Below are 24,898 nucleotides of genomic sequence, written 5' to 3' on the forward strand. Positions count from 1 at the left end.
CTGGCAAATAACACAGCTTCTGGCATGCTCTATCTATGACAAATCTTTTCATCCAAATCTCTTGCTTCCTTTCTCCTCGAGCTGTAAAGCTTCCTTAGGATTACGAATCGAATTCAGATCCACCATTTGCACCAATTCTGATCCCTGATTGTCTGTCCACGTACTAAGTCGGAATTTTCCTGTTCTGCCTCTTCATCACTCTACAAGATACCTTCAACATCAACTTCAAATATTGGTACAATGGTTGCATTTGCTCTTAAGAATGCTTCTTCTTCATCATCCTCCACTTCTTCTACCAAATTAATTGTTTGAGCATACAATGGTCTTTTCTTAAAAGGAATGTTCTTTCTCCCTAGCATAGGGATTGCAATTTCCTGCTTCCCCTTCTTTATAACAACTTCATTCTCACCCCAATCCTGCTTGACTTCTGCTAATCTGAACCAAGGCCTCCCCAACAACATATCATAGGAGGTATCACCCTTCTCCATCTTCAACACAACAAAATTCACCTGGAAGTGAATACCTGCAATATAAATAGATTGCTGCCTCAAAATTCCTCACGGTTTAACTCTTCTCTGATCTGCCATCTTCACCTGAAATGGTGTTGACTCCAATTTGCCCAACTTCATTTTATAATACACAGATGCAGCCAATATATTGACTCCAGATCCTCCATCCAAGAACACTTCCTCAAACAAAGTGCTCTGAAATACCACCTTTATGACTGGAACTACAAAGTCCACATCTATTGGATCAACATTGTTCACTACTGGCTCAAGTATGCTATTTGTTTGAATTGGATACTCCCTTGATAACAATCTATTCAACAATTTTTCTTTACAGGCTGGAGCCAAATATTATAATTGATCCAAAGACATCTGCAATAGAGAGTTTATTAATACTTCAAACCAATCCTTGTCATCCTTTCTCATTAAGGGTCTCTCTTAGTGTTGTTGCAATTGATCCTCCTGAATATATGAAGTAATGTCATCCACATTCTGATTCTTCTGGTCATTATGAACCTGTTTCTGAACTTGGTCTTTAATTCCTTTTTGCTCCTTCCAATCAGTAGGACCTTTAGCCTTGGACCTAGTAACAGCCATTACATCTATCTCCTGATTTTCCCAACATTGGTTACAATCATAGACCCACTCATCACAATGCTCTTGAGATTGCTGCTCCCGATTTTCTCCAAGTAACTCCTCTGTTGTGTGTTGCTCATCAATGTCAATTATGATTACATTTGCTTGAGCTGGTGGTTGATTTTGCTGCTGCAGCTGTGGGTTAGCTTGCTGATTATCTTGATTGTAGGGTACAAGTGGTATTCCTCTCTCCTCTCTATGCTTAACTCACAAAGCACAATTCAGACCAACCCAATGATCTGGTGCACCATAATACACACATGGCATTATACTTGGTGGTCTTCTCTGATTATTGTCTTGATTTCTCCAAGGTGGTCGTGGAGGTCTCTGAAATGGTGGTCTCCCTCTAAATGGAGCTATTTGATTAGTTTCAACATCATTTCTCCCTCGACCTGCATTTGGAGTTGATCTACTTCTATTATTAGGGTTGTACGTTGTGTTATGTCCTTCCCTTTCACAAATCTGACAATACTGCTTTTCCTTTGGAGCTACAACAGAATATCCAATTTTCTTCAACTGACTAATCAAATCCTCCTCTTTCTCCTTCTTATCCTTTTTCTTCTTACCACTATGCTTCTTCTTCTTCTTCTGACTCAGCCTCTGATTTAGAGCTATGCTTGCCTCTAGTTTTTGTCCTGGTCATACCAAGTCTTTTTTCAACTCTTGCTGCAGTTGTGACCAAATTGTTGAAGCCTCCTGCAATGTCAATGTTGGCCACAACATTAATCAATCCCTTTCTCAAACCTTTCAAAAAGTAACCTGCCAACAATTATCTGTGGGTCTCTCATTACCTATAACCTTTTCACCAAAATTCTGAATTTCTGAGCATAATCTTCCACCAACATACTTCCATGTCTGTTGTCCCTGATTTTCTTTAAAATATCAGCCGGAGTCTTCTCCTTTCTGAATCTTTGCAAAAATGCTACTCTGAGTGACATAAGTTGCAAAATGTGCAATTCCATATTGGCTAAACCAACTCATGGCCTTGCCCTCCAGTGTTGCTGCAAATTGCAGCAATTTTATATCATCACCATATACAGCCTGATGTCCACTAGCTTGCCACTTGGTCTCAAATTGAGCCACATGACAATCTGCATCTTCACCTGACTTGCCTCTGAATTTAGCTGCTTTAACCTTAGGGTTAGGAGGCTGTAGATTCATTGGGATAGGCCGAGGTACTCTCCTAGGTCTTTGCCTGGTAGATACCTGTAGTGGGTCAAAGAGGAGTCTTCTTCTACTTCTTGTAGATCTTGTTGTCAAGAATAAAGATCCTACCAATTGCCTCACCTGCCTTCCTTCTGGTGCTCTTGAACTCTCCCCTACCTGATTCCCCGGTTGCACTTCAAAGACATCCTCTTCTCCTTCTTCTTCTATCGTTTCATCATACTGAAAAGGATCAATATTCCCCACTTGGGCCTGAGCCCTTGTGTAATAGACCCTAGATACCCTTCTTGGTCTCTCTGACATACATCATCAGTCAATGAAACACACAAACCAACAGCAAATGCTGACACCGAGGATAATCAGACACAGCAGACAAACACTTGCAGCAGCAGGATCGCCAAATGTGTTGGGGTTCAACAACACATGAATTCCTTCTCTCACACATGCTCTCAAATTGAGAAATAAACTCTCAGTACATAATCAAATTCAGCCGAACACATAATAGATAACTTTAGACATAGCAAAACAGAGCCAAGAGCAAGTTCAGACACAGCAAAAAAACTTCATACATAGAGCTTAATACATCTCATGTGTGTTGTTCTTTCGTACCCACGACTTCTACTCTTAAAGAGAGTTGCAACTGTTCTAACTAAATATTCTTGGCATATGTATCCGAGTCAGCACAGTCCGACCTAGCAACATCCCACTAAGCATAATTCCAACTCAGCAGAATCCGATTCAGCATTAATCCGACTGAGCACCATTTTGGCTAATCAATTGCCCTTTCAACACATGGCACATCCCGGTGGTGGATTTTGTAGAAATCCGAACTGAATTTACATATCCCTTGATCCAAAATACAATCTGACCACAAACAAGTTCAAAAAGATACATATGCTACTCAATCTAAAAATGCTAAACCACTATTTCATTTCTCCATAGCTTCAGAAACAGCACCACCTTCAGCTTCAGGAAAAGGAACTTCCACTTGCTCAGAATTATTAACAGCTGATATTGGATAATCTGCTAAGACATCTTCATCTATCTCCATTTCTTGCTCAGCCTCATCACCGACCCATCCCACACTCCTCCTCAGACGCAAGGGACTGGACATACATCTGCAGCGAGACGATCTCTAGGTAGTGCTTTCGCTATGAGTCGCATGGCTCAGGAGGGACAACCCCACCTGAGGAGCCCACTTCTGGTTCAGACCTCTCTTTTTGCAGCAGGCCCTCACGGTTTGACCAACTTTGACATTCGCAGACGATGGGACTTCTTCAATTACAGCTTCACACGCTTTCTAGGTGACTCTTTTCCTGACCTGGAGGATGCTTGCTTTCGAGTCCAGGTCCTCTTTCTAGCAGCCCCAGGCACTGAGCCTCTGGATACAGCGATAGGTTTCTCCGTTCCGCTGTGCAGCAGGGATCATACAGAGTGGACCCTGCACACAGTTCTTGACTGGCTCCAAGTCCAAGCCATCAAGTTCTCACACCACACACGGGACCCGGGAGTGATAGATCTGGTACAAACACTTTGGCTTTTAGCCAAGTTTAGTATGACGCCGCTGGATGCAGCAGGTTGCAGGCACATTGTGGTGCATTTTTTTGCTGACACTTAGCGTCCCCCTCACTATGTATTTGTACATGAGGATTCTTGGACAGAGGATGTGGCCCTACGGGCTGCACGCTCGACTTGGGCCTAGGTGGGACAGTCACTTCAGACGCGTTTGTCTGGAGGTCGCTCGGATGCGGATACTCCCATCCCCAAACTGGCCTCAAAGATAGCAAGGTTGGCTGCTGCTGCAGCATCTGTTTTTCCTCACTGACTCCATGAGGATCGTCTCATGGAATGTGCAAGGATTAGGAGGGCCCCAGTTTCAGCGTCAGAGGGGTCGTTTGCGTTAGGAGCTTGAGCAATGCCTTGTGGGTGGTGAGATTGATATTCTTATGCTACAAGAGCATCATCTTTGCGAGAGCTGCATTAGACCATGTGGTTAGATTTTGCATGGTCGCTATGAGACATTTTGGTCAGCTGCTTTTGGACCTAGGGGTATCCAAGGAGGGGTATGTATGACTATTGTGGATTCTTGGCAGCAAGCCATTGTGGACAGAAGTATTATTGTGCCAGGCAGAGCTCAGTGGATTACTATGTAGGTTCAGGATTGCCTCAGTGGTTTCCTGAACATATATGCGCCCAATATGGCAAGTGCACAAGCACAGTTTTGGTCTCATGTTGTTGAGTCTTTTCCGCAGGCAGAGAAGTGGTGTGTTGGGGGGGCCTTCAACATGTTGGAGGACCCCTCTGACAGGATTGGAGGTGGCCATGCTAAGGTGCACGAGGCTGAGTTGGAAGCTTGGGAGCAACTATGTATGACTATGAGGGGGTTTCTGATGTTTGAAAGCCCCAGACGGCCTCTCTTTCTCTTGCTCAGACCGCAGGGTAGGAGGAGTTTTGTTTTGTTTTGTTTTCAGAGTCGGGCAGGGCAAGCCCGGCCGCTCCCCTTATCCACCGTAAGAGTGGACAAGAAGAACGACCAGGACTATGCCCCGAGAAACCGAAGGCAAACGCTTTTGTCACTAGTTTCCTCCGGACTCGGGAGGCCAGAATTATCTACACTCTTAGGGCGATGGTTGTTCCCTTGAGAGACCCATTTCGGTGGGCGTGACAGCGACCAAGTACCTCTGTTCAGAGGCCCAGGTACTGCGGGACTTGCTTCGGTCTTCCCTTTGGAGTTGCCTCCTCCAGGTGACTTATCGCTCACCTCACTAAACTGCCTTTGAAACCCGACGGTTTTCCCCTAGGAAATGCCATACCTGCTTGGAAGGGCGTCGGCTCACAGGTGGCGTCCGCTGAGGCTGGTAATGTCTCCCATTATGCATTTCCCAACCCTTTTTTGGTGAAGTTGACCCCCCCCGGGGGGGAATGGCAGTTGGGTGCTCTCGTAGCTCATCTGGCTTCGCTTGGGGAGAATTACGTCATTTCCCCCGGAAGGGATCGGATTCAAATAACAACATAGGAAGGGGAGCATTATCTCCCCATCCGCCTATGCAGAGCACCTAAATACCGGGGTACAACTTCACCAAGGAACTTCGCCACAGGCACGTGCCATGCAGTTCCGTCCCTCAAGTGCGGATCACGGCGTACCCAGAAGGGCAGCCGCTTCCTGCGAGCCTCCCCACCAAGGAGGATAACGGTCCTTTCTTCAGGGTCCAACGAAGGGTCGAGTGCGTTGAAGGTGGAGTTGAATCGGTCTAGCCAACGCCCCCTAGAATCATCTGCCGCTGGACACCTCATCAGCAAATGCGAAAGCAAACGACCCTCTAACTGGGAGCACAGCGTGCAAATGCTGTGTCCGCGCATATAACTATCAGCCAGTTTGAGCCCACCTACTCTCGCGAGAGCCAGCATTCTCTCCTCCTTTCTAATTCTCTCCTCCTTTCTATTGACTATAGTGCTCCTATTGAGCTGCAAAAGGTATCCACGTGTTTGTTCATAGCCGGCCTCCTTATAGGGCTCCAACGCCAAGCACGAATGCCTCTCGTCCCACTTGTCCCATGCGTGGTGGCGTACTGAGCTGAAGTCAGCCGCTGGGATATATTTATTCATCCAATTCTCGGTTCTTGTCGTCCAAGTCCACTTCTTGAACGGTTGGTTCTTAGGCTTCTTGTTTACCAAGGAGCCTATCCAAGTAGAGAAACCGAGCGGTACTTGTCGAAAGCCCATGCTCGTTGTCCCCCACAAAAAGCAGGTACGGGTGGTATGTTAAACTCGTGATGGAGAGTTGCCGTCCCTACAGAGGTTGACCTTGCTCCCTTTCCGAGTAACATTCGCATCCTGGTGGCGACGAGGCGCTGCAGAGAGTGAAGGACACGCTGGTCGTGGGCCCCCATAATTTCCGCGCCATAACAAATCACTGGATATACGCACGCCTTAAAAACAGTTAGTCGAGACCAGATAGGGATGGCTCGGTTCGCCAGTAGGTGTTGACATGCGAAGAGACTTTTCCTCCCCTTGTCCGCTCGCTCTTTAACGATACGTTCAATGGAGAAGGTCGAGTCAACGTCGATGCCAAGGTATCTGTACGTTTCACCTACTTCAACCATCTCACCACCCAAAGTAAAGATCCTCATAGAGAGATCTTGCAGGTCGCCGTGGAACACCGTGACCATGTATTTGTCAATTCCAAAAGTCATGCCCGAGGTCTTTGCCCATTCACTTACCTTGTCAAGGCTCGTTTGTAGGCTTTCAAGAGAGTCAGCAAGTAGAACCAGGTCGTCGGCAAAAAGGAGTCCTTTTATTCTCTTGAGGAGGTTAGGTACTTCCAGGCCCCATGTTTCCCCATCTGCGTCTAAAATATTATTGATGTATATATTGAATAGACAAGGCGATCCCGGGCATCCTTGGCGGACTCCCCGCTGCACCGGAATCGAATCCGACAGTTGATCCATATGTCGGACTTTAACAGAGGTGGACCTGTAGAGCGCTTGGAAGAATCTAAGTGCTCGACCTTGCAGGCCAGCCGCAGCGAGCTTTAGGAACAACGCCTCGTGCAGTACTGTGTCGTATGCCTTCTTGAAATCAATGTAGGCCGCATAAGTTGGTTTCCCATCCTTGTGACGGAGTTTCACGATCTCTTTCAGACAAGCGACTTGCCCTATGCACTCCTCATTAGTGTGGAAACCTGCTTGGCCGGGATTGAAGAAATTCCTCTTTTCAAGTAGCTTAGTGATCCGCCTAATCACGACCGTAGTGAGGACTTTTATGGCAACGGAGATTAACGCGATCCCACGGTAGTTATCAATGTTGGTCAAATCGCCCTTCTTAGGAATTGACACAATCACTGCGTCGCTAGCGCCGGTCGGGATGTCTCCGGTATCGTAAATGCCCTCAATCATGTGCAAGTAAGCCTTGCCCATTTCCGATTGTGACGGAGTTTCACGATCTCTTTCAGACAAGCGACTTGCCCTATGCACTCCTCATTAGTACGGAAACCTGCTTGGCTGGGATTGAAGAAATTCCTCTTTTCAAGTAGCTTAGTGATCCGCCTAATCACGACCGTAGTGAGGACTTTTATGGCAACGGCGATTAACGCGATCCCGCGGTAGTTATCAGTGTTGGTCAAATCGCCCTTCTTGGGAATTGACACAATCATTGCGTCGCTAGCGCTGGTCGGGATGTCTCCGGTATCGTAAATGCCCTCAATCATGTGCAAGTAAGCCTTGCCCATCTCCAATCGTGGCTTACGCGGATCCGACCTAAGCCCCTTATCTTTCACAAGCAGCTTAAAGAATTCGGGTGGCAACCTGTCACCTCCAGCTGCCTTGTGCCTCTTCAACCGCCGACAGGCCTCCCGCACTTCGTACCAGTTCAACAGGTCACATACTTCAGGCATACCAGGGTAGGAGGAGTGAATCTATCTTAAATAGATCGCTTCTACGGCAGTGACCACATTTGTGACATGGGGGGATTTGTTTGCATCCTAGCAAGGACTACTTTTTCCGGCCATGCACCAGTGATTCTCACTGTGACAGACAGACAGACAGAGGAGGGGGGGTGCGATGCTACACATCTACGAGAGGATCTTGCTGGATTCAGAGCTTAGAGAGCGATGGAGGCACTTTGGACAGATAGCCTGGACACGCAAGACACCCCCGTTGGTAGAGTGGCCTCTGGACTAGCAGAGCTTAGTCGTTTCTTCCTTTAGGAGTCTACAGCTTGCTTGGCTACAGCTCAAGAGGAGGAGAAGCGTCTTTGACGGGGCATTGTTTCCTTGCAGAGGATGCAAGAGCAGCATCCAGACGCTCCTTGATTGGAGGAGCAGATGCAACAAGCTAGACAAGAGTTGGCTAGCATTGAGAAGCGGCGTCATGAGTTTGCCTTCCATCAGCAGGCATCTCAGTGGACCCATGTGGGTGACAGTTACTTTGGAGTCTTTTGAGACAGTGGGACCACGCCATGCGCACACCAGAGTTAGCCAGTTGAGGAGACTCGACGGATCAGTTGCTTCAGAGCCTGAAAATATGCATGTAGTTGCAACTGACTTTTCCCGTGATTTGTCGTCAGCTGAGCCTAAATCAGAGCGCCAAGATGCATGTAGAGAGCAGGTTTGGGCACAGTTGCCTTGCCTTGCTATTGAGAGATGCGACAGAGACTTGAGCTTCCCCTCGAACTAGAGGAGCTCCATGAGGCCCTCAGAGCACTCCCCGAGGTAGTTGTCCAGGGGAGGATGGGTTGACTCCCAGCTTTTTCTTGGAGTACTGGGGCTTGCTTGGTTTAGATCTTTGCAACACATTCCAGTACATTTTGCACACTGGCGAGATGCCTGATAGCATGAGTGAGGGCTTGATCTACCTAATTCCCAAGGAGGGAGGCTCCTTGGATGAGATTAGACAATGGCGACCCATTACCATCCTCAACTCATCCTACAAACTTCTAGCAAAGGCTCTAAGCTATGAGGATCCAGCAACTCCTAGAGAGCATTATACATGCGACCCCAACAGGTTTTGTCAAGGAGCATAGTATCCTTGACAACATCTTCACTTTTTGGGAGGCATCTGCCCTTGAGGAGAGGATTTGATGATACTCCTAGATTTTGAGAAGGCCTACGACAGAGTTGACTAGGACTTCTTGGAGGGCACTCTACACAAGATGGGTTTCTCAGATGCTTGGATCAGAGGTGTCAACTCTCTACAGGCGTGCACACAGTCAGATGCTCTTGGCAGGGGAAGAGGGGAATGCTTCTTTCTCACGCATTCGGTCAAAGAGGGTTGCCCTCTTGCCCCCTTTCTCTTTCTGTTCTATGCTGAGGCGATGAGCAGATTTTTTACTTCTCAATAGGTTGGCTTGCGTGGTCTTGAGCTTCCTATTAGGGCAGATGAGCTTCTTAATGCTGAGTTTGCTGACAACTTAGCCTTGTGCCAGGAGGACAACCTGCACAAGTGTGAGCAGGCCCTTGAGGTGTTCTGTTGTGCATCAAGCGCATTGATCAACTGGAGAAAGATTGTAGCTTTCTGGGTCGGCAATGCTCCTACGCCTGAGTGGTCTCCAGGTGAGGGTTTTAGATGGATTCCCCAAGGGACTGCAGTTTGTTACTTGGGTTGTTAGGTTGGCCTGGACTTGTCCCCTGAGCAACAGACTGCTCCCCTCTTGTCCATTAGGAGGAAGTTATTGCATTGGAGTTCGGCACCGCTCTCGTTGATAGGCAAAGGTGTAGTGGCCAACCAGGTGCAGTTGGCTACTATGTGGTACATCACGTCTTGCTGGATTTTCTCACGCTCCTGTATCAGCCAGCTGGAGCGGTTGATCAGGACCTATCTTTGGTCACGGCGCGACATCCACTTAACCCGGGCCAAAGTAGCCTGGCAGGTCATCACCCTACCGTGTTCTCAGGGGGGGCTAGGGGTCAACGACCCAGCACAGCAGAGCAGAAACCTTCTTGAGAAGTTTGTTGTCAGAGGACTACTTGCATGGGAGGAGCCCTGGAAGGAGTTGTTGCTCCAGCGGCTTTGAGCTCGAGTCCCTCATGAAGGAGGCCCTTGGAGCCCTTCCATCAGGTGGATCATTATAGAGATGGGCAGAGTTGATCTGAGCAGGAGGCTGGAGGATCAATTTGCTGCAAGGTTGTTAGCTCTTGGGAGCAGTTGCAGAGTGTCCTGGAGCAGCACCAACCCACTTGCACGAAGGAGCGCTTGAGACAACCCCTGGTTTGGAACCCCATGGTCGGCACTCAGAAAGGCCACTTGGTTGGTAGTAGGCCCCATGTTTCTTGCGATCCCATGGCAGAGGGCCCAGCCCACACTCTCGGCGACTGACTTCAATTTTCGGTTTTGTCAGAGGAGGCACAGAGCATCCAGCTACGAGGCATGGGAGGGATGCAGAGCGTGTGCCAGGATATTACAAAGGCTTTACCAACTTAGTGGCTCACCCCTCTAGAGACAGCAGCTCCCAGATGGATGGGACCTTCACGCGATTGGAGGTCCTCATCGCAATTCGTGCTTGCTCAGAGGCAGTTCCCCCCATGTTCTTTGAGATTCAGGGAGAGGGTCGTCTACACAGAGTCTCAGTAGAGGCTGCTCAGGTAGCAGAGTGCTGTTTTCAGAGGATACAGGAAGTGGGTATCTGTGGGAGGACTTGTGTAATAGATCCTGACCCAGCAGAAAATGGACACGCCACTGGCTGCTTTGGGCTTGGGAGAGATGCCCCCTGGCACGAGTGCAGTGGGACCTTGGAGAGTGGTTTTGAAGAGACCCCTTCTCTTCAACCAATCACCCTAGGATCCCCTTCTTTCAGTACACTGTTGGACTGGGGCGACACATACTAGCAACACGAAGAGAGGCTCATCCTGCTGCAGCCCTTCATTGGCAAGAGGAGGGTCTCATAGCTGAGTTCTTGTCAAGTTTTTGGGAGCGACTGTGGGACTCTAAGACCGCCGAGGCGAGTCACTTTGTTCCAGTGGCTAGTTGCACACAGAGCTACGGCAGTGGAGCGTCGGCTAGTACATAGTGGCTTGTCGGCAACATGTGCAGCTTGTGACCATCCTTTGAACAGTCAGTGTCACTCTCTGTGGGACTACCCCATGGCACAGCAAGTTTGGCTTCAGGTACTTCGACTAATGCCAATTCTCTCCAGAGCACGACAATTCACTTGGTGTTGCTGCTTGGTCCACCCTCACTGGCTCTACACTCTATTTTGAGTTAGCCTGCACCAACAGGATGATAGTGATTCAAGGGGACCGACCTACACTTCAACCTGCCACAGAGCGTACCCCCCAAGAGTGGTGCAGTGAGAGAGAGGTGTGTTGGGAGCTCATCTGTGCCCTGGCACTCTGGTTCATTTGGCGGGCCCGCTGCTACCACATCTTCGAAGCTCGCCCTGTCCCACCGGCGAAGACTGTTCGTGACTTTTGATTGGAGCTGATTCATACTCTCAGGGGTCAGTTTGAGAGACTTCAGGGCACCTCCGACCGCATGCGGGAGCGCAAAGAGGCTTTCCTGTGACTCTGGCGCCCAGGGCTTTCTTCTCCATGGTCCAAGGTGCACCCAGATGGCACTGCCGGCCACCTTGGCTCTTCCCTCCTCCCATTTTGTGATTTAGCCTCATTGTACTTATTTTGTTTACTCAGTAAGAGAGTCTCCCCATGCCTTTGATGTAGCCTTCTCTAGTAAAGGAATTTGTTCATTGTTGCCGAAAGTTTTGGTTGGTGGCTGGAGTTGGTTCAAGGGTAAACTCCAACTTTCTCTTCATCACTTTGTAGCCTACAACGGCATGGTCCAAAAACTGTTGAGAACTTTGCACCATCGGGAGATTCCACTGAGGATTCCGCAAAAGAATGTCGCGAAGATCGTCGAGGAGAAACTATAAATATTGTGTCGAATCCATGAACGCCAAGTCTTGGGTTCCTAATGGCTTATGCCCTATAAGTTGCAACACAGAGCTATGAAGACGAGAGCGCGCTGATGCACGATGGAGGGTGGGAGTGGCTAATAAGTCTCTGTAGGGACACGCAGGTTCTTTTCTTAACTTTGGAAGCACCAACTTGCTTTGTCTCCTCTTTGGTGGGACCCGTGTGCTTTCAGAAAAGCGCACGCCTGAAGCTCTGATACCAGTGTCACGAGGATTGGCACCACGTGCCAACAAAAAAGAACAGACTCAACAACTTTAAGCACTTCAAATAACAAATGGACTGAAAGAGATACACAACACGGGACGGGGAGTGGCAGATTTTCACCCCGAGAAAGCACTGGCCCCAAACCTTGGCACCCCTTTCGGTATTTCTTTATATTGCTTGAACTCACTCTAATGTCGGTACTCGCACTCTGCACCTTCACCTAGAAGCGTGCCAAAGACTCAGACCTTTGCACATAGTTAAAGTCTCTTGGCCTATGAAAAGCAATTACATGAAAAGCTTCAAACTCAAAAGCATCTGGTCCAAAAGCATCTTTCCCAAAAGCTACCAACACAAAATAAGCAATTCCGTACACTGCCACCTCAGCACAGCCAGTGAAAAATGCGGGATTCCATATAGCTCTGCCATGTCATCAATCTATACGCAAAAGAGTGTGCCAGTCATGCTTTATTTAATCTCTCTAGGTCACTTGGGCCCCATCGAACGGGGTCCCGTGAGTTGGTGGGAACTCTTCTTTAAAAGTAGGCCACTCGAAACCTTGGCACCCCTTTCGGTGTTTCTTTATATTGCTTGAACTCAGTCTAATGTCGGTACTCGCGCTCTGCACCTTCACCCAAAAGCTTGCCAAAGATTGAGCCCTTTGCACATATTTAAAGGCCCTTGGCCTATAAAAAGCACTTACATGAAAAGCTTCAAACTCAAAAGCATCTTTCCCAAAAGCTACCAACGCAAAATAAGGAATTCTGTACACTGCCACGTCAGCACATGTTAGCGCAAAACACGGAAATCCATACAGGTGCCACGTCACCACAGCCAACGAAAAATGTGGGATTCCATACAACTCTACCATGTCATCAGTCTTTACGCAAAAGAATGTGTGCTAGTCTTGCTTTATTTAATCTCTCTAGGTCACTTGGGCCCCATCGGACGGGGTCCCATGAGTTGATGGGAACTCTTCTTTAAAAATAGGCCACTCGACACAGCAAGGATTGACGGAGTCTTCTATCAATTTCACACTCAAAGTGACGGGGTTTCCACGCTATTGAAGTGCGATCAACTTCTTTCTTGAATCAAGAGCTGTAGCATTTGAATATCGCAATTGTTAAAATCCACTTGTCTAGAGTATTTTGCTCAATAGATCCACTTCTTTCTTGAATCAAGAGCTATAGCATTTGAATATCGCAATTGTCAAAATCCACTTGTCTAGAGTGGTTTTACTCAATAGATCGCAGCAATAAGAAAATCCATCAAGCACCTCCATGGGACGTGCTATAAGCCAAGCCCTTTGAGAAAGAGCAGGCAGACGTTTGCTGAGATTTTTATAGAACCATAATTGTCACTCGCAAATTCTCATTCTTGAAGATGGCTAAAATTGAAATCGCTTCACATTAATCATCCACACGGCTATTAGTGGTCATACTTAAAAGAGGAATAAAAGATTGCAAGTAATCAGTATTTAGTTTAGTAAGCAAAGAAGATGTGAACTTGGGACGTGGAAACCAACTGACACACAGCAGGCACAGCACCTGTTTCTCCCTCCGCAATTTCCCAGCAGAAGAACCCCCCGGTTTTGCGCCACATTGTAGAGATCTGTATGGCTGATGCCATGGCAGGCCGTGCGGTACTGCTAATATGGAAGATGGGTTACAGAAGATTTGTGGGTGATTACAGAACATGAAAAGAACACCATCGTAAAGCAGCATGAACAACACAGAATCACATAGACTGTTAGATGAAGTAACAAATCTGCATACCTTTCGGCAATAGAGGGGATGCTCAGCTCCATGATAGTGGTGTTCTCTGTCGAAGACTTTCTAGTTTTATTCATCTGAGACAACATTCATCAGTTATATTTACCAAAATCTTCCTTTTCAGATTTTAACATAGTGAAAGCTTACCATATTGATCAACGGATGCACATCCAGAAGTTGTTTCATTTCAAATAAGCTTCTACCTGAGTCATTCACTGTTCCAAAATTTCCATTCATATACAGCCAAATTGCTTGAAATGCAGCTTGTTATAGTAGACCATTTTCTGCCTTTACATTGCTTACAAGCATGCAGCCTCTTGTGCTAAATTGCAGACTAGATTGATGACAGAAATGAGGATGAGCAGATATGCAATCGGAGCCACAGTAATAATATCCCCAAATAAACAAAAGTTAGCCATATTATGTAGTAATAGGCAAGAACATCCCGGTTTCTAATTTTCTTGAAGAACAAACGGCAAGCCCCGACAACCATAAATAGATGCTTGCTATTCTCCACAAATAAAAGCTTGCACTTTTAAAAATTAAAATCCACAAAACATCATGTTCAATTGAAGATCTGCCTATTTTTTATATCAGCTAAGTCGAGCATGGGGATAACTTGAACAAAAAAGCTAAGCACCAATTCCACATCTTGAATCTCACACAAAATTATTAGAGGCACGTATAATTTGATAAATGTTGTCTCAGATGAATAAACCTAAAACAAATTCTCATATGTTCTAATTTTATTCATCTGAGACAACATTCATCAGATTATATTTTTAGATTAATTTGAGAGAGATGACAAATCAACATCTTCAAAAAAGCCAGAATGACCTATGAGAGAGAGAGAGAGAGAGAGAGAGAGAGAGAGAGAGAGAGAGATGAAACGTTATATTAAACATCTTCAAAAGGCCAAAATGACCTATGAGACCAAACTGATACAATCCTGGTGGATATAATACAATGTCTAGGTACAACATAAAATGAAGTAAAATAAAAGCTAAAATGAACCTCAGTGTCCGCGGATGTCCGGCATTGGGCGCCAAATAGGTATCCCAAAACCACTGGCAATAGTCATCCAAAGTGTCTCCCTTATTCATTCTCAGATGATGCCAAGCCGTGATGACATCTTCTTCATATTCTTCCATTATCCAGGCAAATGAGAAAAACCTCTTGAATTTAACCCCACTTTGTCATGCCCCCCTTTCCACATGTTAAGAGCATAGCTTGCATGCCCATGCATGAGCACCTCCCGCCGCCGACAAGGTGCCCTCCGAGGTCACTTCATCCCACCACGACCATTCCTTCCGCTTTGAAGTGTTGCCTGCATGAACGGAGGGGGTTGTACGAGAAGAAGAGGCCATGGATGATGGATTATCCGAGAGAGAGAGAGAGAGAGAGAGAGAGAGAGAGAGAGAGAGAGCGTGATCCTTGAGGGTTTGAGACAGAGGGCTTGAGACTCGAGAGTGAGGCTTGAGTCTTGACTCCTTGAGAGCTTGAGAGGGAGGCTTCACTCCTTGAGAGCAAGGGAGAGAGAGCTTGAGGGCAATGGAGTCATGGAATCATGGAGAGAGAGCTTGAGAGCTTGAGAGGCTAGAGCAAGGGAGAGAGGGCTTGAGAGCTTGAGTCTTGAGGGTAGACCGTAGCGGCATAAAGCAACGGAGAGAGAGAGAGAGAGCTTGAGAGCTTTGGTTGAGCTTGAGAGCTTGAGGCTTGAGTGAAGGAAAGAGGTGCATTTTATAAGTTTTGCTCCCCTCCAAGACTCCCAACTTTAAACTTCAAAAAAACTGGCCGTTTAGGATTTTGTCCGCTTCTGCCCGTTGGTGGCGTTCCGGCCCGTTTCCCTATCGTTCCGGTGTCAGCAACTCATCCGGAACGGCCCAACCGTTCCCTGCCACCCTGCCCTACCGAAAGCCATTCCGGCGTTCCAAGCCTCATGGAACGCGTTCCCCGGTAACTCTGGATGGGTGTCTTGGTAGCCTGAAAACATGTCAAACTTGACTACTTGACCCCATCCTTGAACTTCTTGGACTTCTTGTTCTTTTCTCATTGTTTGAACTCTCAGAAGAGGACGAGGTTTCCTCCTCTGAACTGCTAAACTGCTCCCTCTGCCTTCAAGACTTTTTCAAGAATCTACTTATCTTGCTTTTTCTCCGCTTCTCTCGCTTTTTCCTCGTGATTCTCCGCCGGAAATTTGCCAAAATCTCCGTTGGTTTCTTTGGTTCCCACATTGCGACTCATCATTTCTTCATCTCCCCCCAGGCTAACCATCAGAGGGGTGTCGTTTCTGTCAGATTCTCAGCGAGAATCCATGTGTGCTGGAGGAAGGACCAAATCCTCCGTAGAAGAAGAATCATTTCTAAGCTCTAATATTATTGTTAAAGGCTTGGACACGCCAAGCCAAAGATCTACTACAACACGCGTGAGAAAACTGCAACCAATTGAACTGAACTTGATAAGAGGGAGAGAGAGAAGAGGAGAGTCGACATGGAACGGCGGAGTTGTGTCCCCAGATGCACTTGCCCCAAAGACTAGCACCCCTTCTCTATATTTCTTTATTATTGCTTCGCAAAGGTACAACTCCCTTAGGGTCCAGCTTCCCGAGAGTCGAGACTTCGCGTCCGGATGCTCTCTAAACGTGGCCCTCGTGGCACTTATAAATAGTACAAGGGATGCCCAAAAGCACTTGATTCAAAAGCACTCAACCCCTAAAGCATCTAAACTCAAAAGCATGCACCAAAATTGCCAAAAGTTGCCAACACAAATCACAGAAATTCGTACAACAGTGCCACATCAGCATGTCAGGCTTCAATCAGCGCAATTTACGAAAATTGACAGCAGCCTTTACGTTTTTTAATTTTTAGGGTTTAGGCCCCTCGGCCGGTGCTCTTCAAGTTGGTAGGGTTAGGTTTTTTTTTGTTTTGAGCCTGACCCCTTTTGTTTAGGCCTCTCGGCCACACCTGGGTTTAGTTCTCTCTAACCCCTTGTCGTCTCGCCAAGTCCTTCAGTGGGTCATGCCACATCACCAACTTGTGACACCTAGCTCAAGATTCTTAACCTGATGGTCTCAATCATACCAAAGATGACCTACACTCTGGAGGCAGCACCGTAATTAGCCATATCTGGCCAACATTTGGCTACAAGAGGTTGGGAAACTAGTCTATTTGGCTTCACGCAAGGCAGCCTTATCAATACCCTATACCAAATTTTTGGGTAGAGACATGAACTCAGAAGTGTGGTCTTCATTGGGAGATAATCAGCAGTGTCAATGGCTGGTTTTTGTGGGGGCCTTTTTAATTCCAAGTTTTGAGGGGTGGCTCGGTGACTGTTTGGGCTTTCCAGCTTGAGCTAATTCATACAATTAGAGGACAATATGATAGGCAGCGACAAGACTTGATTAGTGTACAACAGCTTAGAACTTGTGTGACAATGGAGCACGGTCTTCACTAACAATAGACGCCGCTTATTTGGCTCTTCCCTCCTCCCATGTCGTGATGTAGGAATTGTTTATTTAATTTTTCTTATCTTGGGAGTCTCCCTTCTTTGTACATCATTCCATCGTGGTAGGGGCAATGTAGCCCATTGGTCAAGCATTTAACTAAATAGAAAGGCTGTCACAAAATGATGACGTGGCGCACGCACACACACCCCCGTAAAATGCGCTGACAGGCTGTACGGACAAGCCACGTGGCAGCATTATGGAATCCCGTAAAACGCGTTGGCAGGTTGACGTGGAAGATTGTACGGATTTCCGCGTTTCATGCTTGCTGCTGACGTGGCAGGGCTGTACGGATTTTCGTAATTTGCCATGACTGCTCTTTGGGGCAGATTTTAGACCAAATGCTTTTGGGGACTATTTGCTTTTGAGTTTGAAGCTTATGGGGCTCTGCTTTTGGCATCCCTTGTAAACTTTATAAGAGCCCCTGGGGCCTCACTCTGTAGAGCATCTAGACGCAGAGTCTGAGAGCAGAGGTCCCTCGGGAATTGTACTTTGCAATGATTAATGTTAAAGAAATACCGAAAGGGGCGCCAGACTTTGGGGCCAATACCTCTGGGCATGGAACTTTGTCGGGCCGTGTCGACTCTCTCTCTCTCTCTCTCTCTCTCTCTCTCTCTCAACGTTCAGTGATTATGAAGTTTCTGTTCGTGTGTTGCTATTGATTTCTCGCTTGGAGTGTCCAAGCCTATTACAGTGGTATCAGAGCACAAAAAGATTATTCTATGGAGGATCCGATCCTTTTTTTTGCAGCACACGCAGTTTTTATCTTGAAAGAATCTTTGTGCCCCGACCCCAAACTTATTAGCTACTCCCACCCTTCGTACATCGCACATCAGGCGAGCTCCCGTCTTCATTGCTCTATCTTAGAGGGCATAAGCCATAAAGAATTCCAGATTACTCATGGGTTCTCTCGGAGAATCTAACAGAGATAACACCTTTACGTGGGCAGGCAAAAGAAAAGTTGAAATCCAGCACGGGAAATGAAGAAAAGAATGAAGATTTGGACAGATTCTTGGTGGAAAATTTTGTCAGAGCGGAGTACAAACGTCAACTATAGGTTGACACGTGTGAAAAGACTAATCAAGTAGTCCAAAGACCCAGGACTTGCGAAACACCTAAAGATTTACCCGCTTGATGAGATTTACTCGAGATGGAGTGAGGTCGTTGCTTCTCCTCTCGGGTCGGCAGGAAAGTTGAAAGGACAAACGAGTGCAAAAAAGTGGAACCTCTGCTTGCAGGAAGAGCCGAACACAACTCTTGAATAGAAGATGAACCAAAGGACCACCAGAAGATAAGCCAGAAGTTACAGAGCAGCAGCCAAGCGCAGAAAAGGAAAGATGAAAGCAGAACTGGTACCACATTGCGTGGGGCCCGACCAGAATCAGATGAACGGAAGCACAAAACTTTGTCACGCATGGGGCAAAGTGAAAGATCAAGAAGCCCTCATTTTCTTTGATGGAGGAGCCAAGGCCAACTTCATTGGCGACTCGACTTGGAATTACGCTCTATAGGCTAAGGCCACATGCGGAGGTAGTTCTAGCGACACTCGGGCGGGTTTTTTCTTCACACTTGTTATTGGCAAACTTCATTTGCATTGTCAGGGGTATTCAGGGCACGATAACTTTTATATCATGCCTTTGGAAGGGTGTGATGTCCTCCTAAGAATCCCTTGGTACCACAAAACAACGTCGTGGTTGACTATCGGGCTAAGAAAGCGACTTTGACGAATGAGGAGGGCAAAGAGATTTAACTTGATGGAAACAAAAAATTGAAAGGTCGAATATGTTTGACCTCGAAAAGGAACGACAAGATTTTCTGCAATAGAGGCTTACTGTTTCTCTGAGGGCGTACCAAGCGAGTTGCCTCCTTCACGTCCTAAAGATCACATGATTGATTCCTGGTAGTACACCACCGAACCGGCCACCTTACAGAGTTAGCTGAGGCCAAAATAAAGAAACCATGAACCATAACGGATTTCCACATTACAAACATCGATGATATACTCGACAAACTTCACGGTTCTACTTGCCAAATTGATATGAAGAGTGGTTATCATCAAATCTGAATTGCTCCTTGAAACATCTACAAGACAGCTTTCAGAACGATTTTTGGGATTTTTAGAGAGTTTTACAGGCACTGCAGAAGCATAAATTGGTTATAAATGCGAAAAAGAGCGAAATTTTTTCTTCCCAGAGATACACTTCCTCGGACATATCATCTCAGTAGTGGCGGTAAAGATGGACCCACCCAAAATTGAGACTATTCGTTATTGGCCTGATTTGAAGAATATTCATGAGGTTCGAAGCCTATCTGGGCACAAAATTGAGACTATACGTTATTGGCCTGATTTGAAGAATGTTCATGAGGTTCGACGCTTATTTGGGCTTGTGCTCATATTATCGGTGGTTCATTCGGAAATTTGTAGAGATAGTTTCTCCTTTGTATATGCTGACTCAGAAATGAGTTCCTTTTATTTGGGATCGACAGAGATTGCAACCTTTGAGACTCTCAAAGAAGAAGTTGACTACTGGACTTGTGTTGGCCTTACCAAACTTGTAAAAGCCATTCGAAATTTACTATGATGCTTATGGTCACAGTTTGGGAGCAATCTTGATGCAAGAAGGCCATGTAACTGCTTATGAGAGCAGAATGTTTTTACGCCCTGAAGGCTAAAATGGTTGCACAGATTTTTAAAATTGAGCTATTGGCAGTGATCCATACTCTTACTCAGTGGAGACACTATTTACTCGGAGCTGATTTTACAGTCTTTACGGATCATTTGAGTTTACTATGCTACTTGTCACAGAAGCAGTTTTCGGAAAAGCAGATGCGACGGGCTACCCTTTTGTCACAGTTTCACTTCCAGATTGTCCATGTTCAAGGACAGAAGAATTTAATGGCAGATACATTGTCTCGGAAGCCCTTGGTTTTGGCTATTTTCGTGATTCATCACAGAAGCTTCGAGGATATGTTGATCAATACGCCACGAATCCTGACATTGTTGGATACAACTTACAGAGACAGTTTTAGGCTATTCCATACAGGATGGCTATTTGATGCGAATAACGATGTTGTGTATTACACAGCCCTTGAGGAAAAAGGTTTTGACAATGACATTGTCCACCTTTAACAGACCACCGCAGTATAGATACCACCTTGAAGAGTGTGGAGTGTTACTTCTATTGGCCGAGGCTTAAAAAGGATGTGGATGCCTTTGTTCACAGTTGTTTAGTATGCTAAAAGGTCAAGTTTTGACAGGCATAAGGCACACGGACTCTTACAGCCTTTACCCATTCCCACGCGCCCCTGGGAAAGCATTGCGATGGATTTCATCTTTGATCTTCCCAAGACTCTAAGTGGGCATGATGGTGTTTGGACAATCATCGACAATTTCGATAAGCAGGCCCACTTCATTTTGATAAAGAAGATAGTTAAGCCCGATCATTTGGCGAAACTGTTTGTCTCACAGATTTTTCGAATATATGGCATGCCTGAGTTCATTGCTTTGGACAGAGATCCCCTGTTTACTAGGTTGTTTTGGAGGGCAATCTGGGAGAATATTGGCACGCAGTTGTAGTTCTCGTCCTCGTTCCACCCGCAGACAGAGGGCAATTTGAGATAGTCAATTTAATGGAATTGCATTTGTTGAAGTCTTATATTTCGAATCAGAAGACTCAATGGGAAAAGTATTTGCCCTTGGTGGAGCTTGCCTACAACAACACACGGGGAAGGCGCCATTTGAAGTATTCGAGGGTGCTAAGAAGGTTCCTCAATTTCTAAGCACCAAAGACAAGATTCTTTTGAAGTAATTTTTAAAATAAAAAAATAAAAAGAGAAAGTCTAGAAGGCATGGAAGACCATCTAACCGTTTAGAGAAGCAAAGTTTGTCCTCTTTTGACAGTGACTAGATCAACAAGAAAACCAAGGAGTTCAAGGCAGGGAGTAAGCCATCAAATTTGAGACGTTTTTAGACTACCAAGACACCCATCGAGCCCTTGAGTTTGTACAATAGTTTGACGTCGCCTTCTCTAGAGGACGGTTCTCAGAACATTCCAGGTGCGAAAGGTGGCATCTTACTTGAAAAGAACTGTACCAACATGGTGGTCTACTCTGTTCTTACACAGAGAAGCACCTGCAACGTGATTAAAATTCAACGCAATTTTCACGTCAACTTGGATATGAGATGAATATGCAACAGATGTCATCACGGCTTGGCATCACTTGAAAATGACTGAGAACAATACATTGGATGACTACTGCCAGAGGTTTTGGGATACTTATTTGCCAGTGTCTTCGTTTCGAAAGATTATTTTGAGAGACCAGATTGAGTGGTTTTGTTGTGGTTTGCCAAAAGAGATTCGAGACGATTGTCTGAACCAAAAGTCTGCCTCTATTCAGAGACTTATGCAACATGCTAAGGAACGATTTAGAATGCATGTCAGTTCATTGACTTATCTTACGAACAAGATAGTATCCACCTCAACAAGGCAAGAGTCCACCCGATTGAAAAAAATGGATGCAAGTTCATCAAAGGATTCCAGAGAAAGGGAATCAGATAATAATGCGTCTTAGAGTTCCGATGATTGGAACTTACGTGCCAATGAACAAGGGACGCGAAAGACGCTACCCACAAGTCCCAGGGCACAAGGAAAGAAAGGAAAAGGGAATCAGCTGGTAGATAAGAGAATTCCCCAGACCCGGGATAAGATTTTTGGATACTGCTTTTGTCAAGGTGCACAAGGCTCTTGAGAAGTTTCAAGCACGGCATAAGAGGGCAACCGAAAAGAAAACTGAAGGAAGGATGATTGGGTGCTCTTACGGTTTGAGAAGGCACACCTAAAGAAACAGAAAGATTCAACAGAAGATGAATGATGTATCCTTCAGACTGAAGTTGCCAAAAACTTGAAAGATTTACAATGCTTTTCATACGAGTCTATTGAAAAATTTCAAGGGTGAGGTGTTAGTCGACAGGGAGCCTGAGGAGCAACCTGAAGGGGAAGAGAGCAAGGAGATACTCGTTCTGGAACAGATACTAGCTCACTAGGAAAGAAGAGAGAAAGGTAAAGTGAACGGTGGGTCTTAGTCAAGAACTAACCAGCATTGAATCCGAAATGGATGGAGGAGGCGGACCTAGCAGATACCCCTCAGATTTGGAACTTTACCTTGACACTTTTGGTCTAGCTTTGGCTATTCCAAGAGTTCCCGGAGATCAGCAAGTTGAATCTAGTGAAGGCTGGACTACACAAGAGAAGAGTTACTCCGCTCCTTTGTCACTGATTACCTAGAGAGAATAAAGTCACTGATTTTCCTTTGGATTTCAGGGATACTGATGGGCTGACAGTATTCTATTGGATGACTTTATGAAAGAAATACTTCGACATGGAAATTCCCGGAACTGATTCTGATTGATGAACACTCTAACATGTGACTGTCTTTGAGTGCATGACTGAAAGACGAAATGACTGCAGCATTTCAGTCTTGAAATCTCTATAGACATAATCACAATAAGGATTAATTAACCCGACATCAGTAAGACCCGGGATCGATCAAGATGCGATTACTGAATACATTGCCGCCAGTCATGGTCTGAGATTTGGAATGAATTTTTTTGTGATTGATTTGATATGTCATGTGATGTCATGAGATATGATGTGACTGTCGTCTTTGTACAAGTGCTAGATCTGTCGTGTCAAGTGTGTGGTACTTAAGAGTCAGTGTCTACTGAATCAATTTATGGCCTCTGTCTCTTTTGCAGGCGTAATCGAGGGCGATTATAATTCTTTCAAGAGAGGGTATGTCACAAAATGATGACGTGGCGTGCACACACACCCGTAAAATGCGTTGACAGGCTGTATGGACAAGCCACGTGGCAACAGTATGGAATCCCGTAAAACACGCTGGCATGCTGACGTGGCAGATTGTACGGATTTCCACGTTTCATGCTAGTTGCTAACGTGGCAGGGCAGTACGGATTTCCGTAATTTGCATTGCCTTCTTTTTGGGCAGATTTTAGACCAGATGCTTTTTTGAGTTTGAAGCTTTTGGGGCTCTGCTTTTGGCGTCCCTTGTAAACTTTATAAGAGCTCCTAGGGCCTCACTCTGTAGAGCATCTGGACGCAGAGTCTGAGAGCAGATGTCCCTCGGGAGCTTACTTTGCAATGATTAATGTTAAAGAAATAGGGTTTCTCGCTTGGAGTGTCCAAGCTTGTTACAAAGGATCTTTTTTCCAAAAAAATATCCCATTAATCTAGATTAGCAAAGCACTCACGCAAAAGGTATCTAATAAACTCAAACCAACAAACAAAAGGAGCTATCACATTGAATTTTGATTGAAAAATAGCAGAATAGCCACAGAATACTCACAATGAGGAGGGCAATGCCGAAGAGCAAGAAAACCACAAGCTCCTGATGCTGCTAGTGCATGCAAATGGGAGTGCATAGGTGAAATTGACTCCATGAGACCATCGCCAAAGAGGACGAGGGCACGAGCTGGAGCATCTGCTACCATTGTTTTTTACTTCTTTGGCGAATGTAAGTGCAAACTTCCACTAAACACACTCTATCTCTCTCTCTCTCCCCCTCCTCGTCGGATAGATCTTTAAGGTCTCTTGGGATAGTTTCCTACGACGTTATAATTCTCTTCTGCTCTCTCTCTCTCTCTCTCTCTCTCTCTCTCTCTTTTAACAAGAGGAAATCTTTATAAACATCTCAAGGGCACAAACTCCAATCACCATAGAGATGGGATCTTCAAAATGTCTATAAAAGTAGAGAATGAATTAATCGAGACTATTTTTGCGTTTTCATAAAAGTCTTTCAGATCTTCTAACATTAACATTTTTCGGTGATCCAAGGAGAGGGAAGCTCCCCTCATCCTATGTCATGAGCACACCAAAAATAACATTTGGTAAGAGTTTAATCTTCTACCCGATAGTGGCTCTAATATCTCCTAGGAGTAGATCAGGGGAAGTGAGGGCACTTTGTGGCTGTGCTGGCCATATTCTAGCTCTCAATTGGCCTACCATGTGTACAGGAGTGAGGCATGTGCGGTCACTGTGGTGGGCTGCCTGAGTTGAGAGGCTATCTCGGTGGATTTTAGCCACACGAAATGTGTTACATAGAGCATGATGATCATAGGAACAGAAACAATCGAGTGCAAAGATTGGAGCAAAGGGGATCGTAATGAGATTCAGCACACATAGCCTCGAAGAGTGGTTGCAATGTTTGTAGCCAAGGGGGTTGCTGAAGAATTTTCTTGCAGAGAGTCTAAGAGAAATACTTGTGGATAGCCAACTCTCAAGGCATTCTGTTATTGTGCTTGATGAAGCACATGAAATAACAATATGCATTGATATCCTCTTTGAGCTGCTAAAAACCTAGTAAGGTGGCAAAAATGATGTCGTAAAGGAGGGACATGTGCATTCTTCCAGAAGGGGTACATTAGATGATGCTGAGAAGTGAAAGCCTAGCAAGGCTGACCATCAAACTGCCCTAGATATTCCACCTTTGGGTCGCTTGTGATTTCCAATCATCAGTTCCTAATCAATTGAAAATGAATGTTTGATCAACGGCTGCTTGAGAATCATGCTCCATCAAAGGCTGCCTAAATTAACATCATATATTTGTTTTCCCTAGTCGGTGTTTGCAATCCCATAACACATCGCGAGGATGGACAAATACGTGTTGGATCTTAATGGATGTCTCATGCAGTATTTTA

The 24,898-nt window shown here is 45.8% G+C and overlaps 1 protein-coding gene across 3 annotated transcripts in view; it reads right to left on the minus strand.

Annotated features, from left to right (window-relative positions):
• Positions 1-23,852, minus strand: part of LOC147445584 (uncharacterized) — a 46,455-nt gene extending 22,603 nt beyond the window's left edge. For 2 of the 3 annotated variants that reach the window (XR_015189792.1, XM_086525048.1), the window contains exons 1-3: positions 23,548-23,852; positions 13,830-13,897; positions 13,686-13,759 (exon numbers count right to left, since the gene is read on the minus strand). Coding sequence is in view for 2 of the 3 variants with exons in the window: in XM_086525048.1 (XP_086381174.1) it covers positions 13,686-13,759; positions 13,830-13,897; positions 23,548-23,692 (287 nt within the window). In the remaining variant the exon portion in view is untranslated. The remainder of the gene's footprint in view (positions 1-13,685; positions 13,760-13,829; positions 13,898-23,547) is intronic. The other variant, XM_086525049.1, reaches the window with a different exon arrangement.
• Positions 23,853-24,898: the final 1,046 nt, after the last annotated feature.

The sequence above is a fragment of the Adiantum capillus-veneris genome, chromosome 12 (assembly GCF_014529385.1).
Source record: "Adiantum capillus-veneris isolate H3 chromosome 12, ASM1452938v2, whole genome shotgun sequence".
Taxonomy (NCBI): Eukaryota; Viridiplantae; Streptophyta; class Polypodiopsida; order Polypodiales; family Pteridaceae; genus Adiantum; species Adiantum capillus-veneris.